The sequence below is a fragment of the Lucilia cuprina genome, chromosome 2 (genome assembly GCF_022045245.1).
Source record: "Lucilia cuprina isolate Lc7/37 chromosome 2, ASM2204524v1, whole genome shotgun sequence".
NCBI classification, from domain to species: Eukaryota; Metazoa; Arthropoda; class Insecta; order Diptera; family Calliphoridae; genus Lucilia; species Lucilia cuprina.
In genome coordinates this window covers 67,271,546-67,273,732 of record NC_060950.1, presented here as the reverse complement: position 1 = coordinate 67,273,732, position 2,187 = coordinate 67,271,546, and the positions used below count along the sequence as shown (strand labels likewise).

Below are 2,187 nucleotides of genomic sequence, written 5' to 3'. Positions count from 1 at the left end.
TAGTCTAGTCTATAGTCTAGTCTATAGTCTAGTCTATAGTCTAGTCTATAGTCTAGTCTATAGTCTAGTCTATAGTCTAGTCTATAGTCTAGTCTTCAGTCTAGTCTAGTCTATAGTCTAGGTTATAGTCTAGTATATGTTCTAGTCTAGTCTGTAGTTTAGTCTATAGTCTAGTCTAAAGTCTAGTCTATGGTCTAGTCTATAGTCTAGTCTATAGTTTAGTCTATAGTCTAGTCTAAAGTCTAGTCTATAGTCTATAATCTAGTCTATATCAAGTCTGTAGTCTAGTCTATAATCTAGTTTATAGTCATGCAAAGTGACCTTTCAACTTACCTTTACTCTCGCCATCACCGACACAGATTTATATTTTTCCTTTATATTCGATCTACCCGCTTTGCCGGCAAACGTAGCATTTCTTGCGACATACCAAAATCTACACCAAACCCTCTCGGGGCCGCGTGTTTTTGTGGCACCAATAACACGTACCAACTTAGAGCCATTACGGCGATCATAGTAGGCAGAGAAAACAAAAAATTTAAAACGTGTACCATTTACAATTTGCCACGAGCCATCCGTTGGCACTGAGCCAAATGGTAAACGTGGCAATGAGTTTTCTATTTCAGTGGGTAACGTCTTACCCCACGGTATGAGGGGACCATTACCACCACTAGCACTCATCAGTGATGACGAACCCACACCAATGCCGCCACCAATGCCAGCACCCATATAAGCATTGCCGCCAGTTTGTGAATTTAATAAGACACCAGCCAATCTGCCAACACTACCTCCAGCGATGCCAGCACCATTATTATTGCTTTCAGCATCTGTAATCATAAAAATCAACAGAATAAATTTTCATAAGTATGTGTAGTGTTTAAGTATGAGTGTATGATGAACATGTATAAAAAGGTTTTCTCTTAATAAAAGTATAATGTAGATGTAAGTTTTCATTTGTTGGAAAAAAATACACTATTTACTCAAAAGTTCAGTTCAGTTGGTTTCTGGTTAGTTGTAAGCTTTTTTACATTTTCATTTATTATTTTTTCATTTCCGAGTTTTAGTTACATGAATGAATGGTCGGCCGACGTTGTCATCATCATCATCATCCTTAACGTCCATGTTGGCATTCATTCAATTGCAATATTTTTTCCGATTCTTTTTTTAACATTTTCTTAATACGTTTTGTTGTTTGGTTTCGTTTTTTCTTTTTTTATTATTTTCTAGGTTTATAAGCACCATTCAGGGTACTTGTCATTGTATGTGTGTATATACGTATGTTTAAATGTTTATTCATTCTTGTATTTCTGTGTAGTTTGAGTGCTTGTTGTATTTGCAGAAAAGTTTTGAATTGTACATTCAATTGCCAGCTTGTTTTTCTTTTTTGTTGAAGTGATTATATTTTAATATTTTACTTACCTTGAATTTTAAATTTATTGTCATGAAACTGTACGAAACCTAATTTATTATCATTTAATAAACCAGCATCGAGGAGATCATAATCATCCTGTAAATATATATATTGAAAAAGGATATTAAAAAAGTGTTTAAAAATAATAACGCAAAAAGGTAAAGTATATATTTATGATTTGGCGAAAGATGTAAGAAGTATATTACATAAAATTAACCTATTGGTGGCAACACCCAAAGTTGACTTATACAAAGTATTTTGTTAAACTGCATTGCTAGACCTAAATAGACATAGAAATTTATACTCAGCCTTACCTTTACATTATCATAATCCGGCATAGAATCTCCCAAACGACCAAAACTATTACCACTACGTAAAGTCATCATACCACCATGAGCACGTTCATCGATCATAAAAAGCTGCAAGAAATAAAATAATTTATTAAAAAATCTTAGACATTAGTTAATCGAAATACAGATATCTATTTAAAACTTTGTAATGATTTGCAATTTACAAAGTTATGCACATATTTTTCTTTTAAAATGCTTTTAATAACTATTTCCTGTCGTTATGAGTACATAGAAGTACTTTAAGCCTTCCTTTCTTGGGGGAATATGTAGAATCTGTATAGGGTTTTAGTTCTGTTCTGGTTCTGTTCTAGTTCTGTTCTGGTTCTGTTGTAGTTCTGTTCTGGTTCTGTTCTAGTTCTGTTCTAGTTCTGTTCTAGTTCTGTTCTAGTTCTGTTCTAGTTCTGTTCTAGTTCTGTTCTAGTTCTGTTC

At 33.4% G+C, this 2,187-nt stretch overlaps 2 protein-coding genes across 2 annotated transcripts in view; one reads left to right on the top strand and one right to left on the bottom strand.

The window, feature by feature from the left end:
• The window catches only part of LOC124421275, an 11,644-nt gene extending 9,803 nt beyond the window's left edge, over positions 1-1,841 (bottom strand). The window contains exons 1-3 of the mRNA XM_046956175.1: positions 1,723-1,841; positions 1,417-1,504; positions 330-824 (exon numbers count right to left, since the gene is read on the bottom strand). Of these exons, the coding sequence (XP_046812131.1) occupies positions 330-824; positions 1,417-1,504; positions 1,723-1,821 (682 nt within the window). The 5' untranslated portion in view covers positions 1,822-1,841. The remainder of the gene's footprint in view (positions 1-329; positions 825-1,416; positions 1,505-1,722) is intronic.
• Positions 1,842-1,950: 109 nt separating this feature from the next.
• The window catches only part of LOC111689814, a 5,088-nt gene continuing 4,851 nt past the window's right edge, over positions 1,951-2,187 (top strand). The window contains exon 1 of the mRNA XM_023452278.2: positions 1,951-1,992. Coding sequence (XP_023308046.2) covers positions 1,951-1,992 — 42 coding nt within the window. The remainder of the gene's footprint in view (positions 1,993-2,187) is intronic.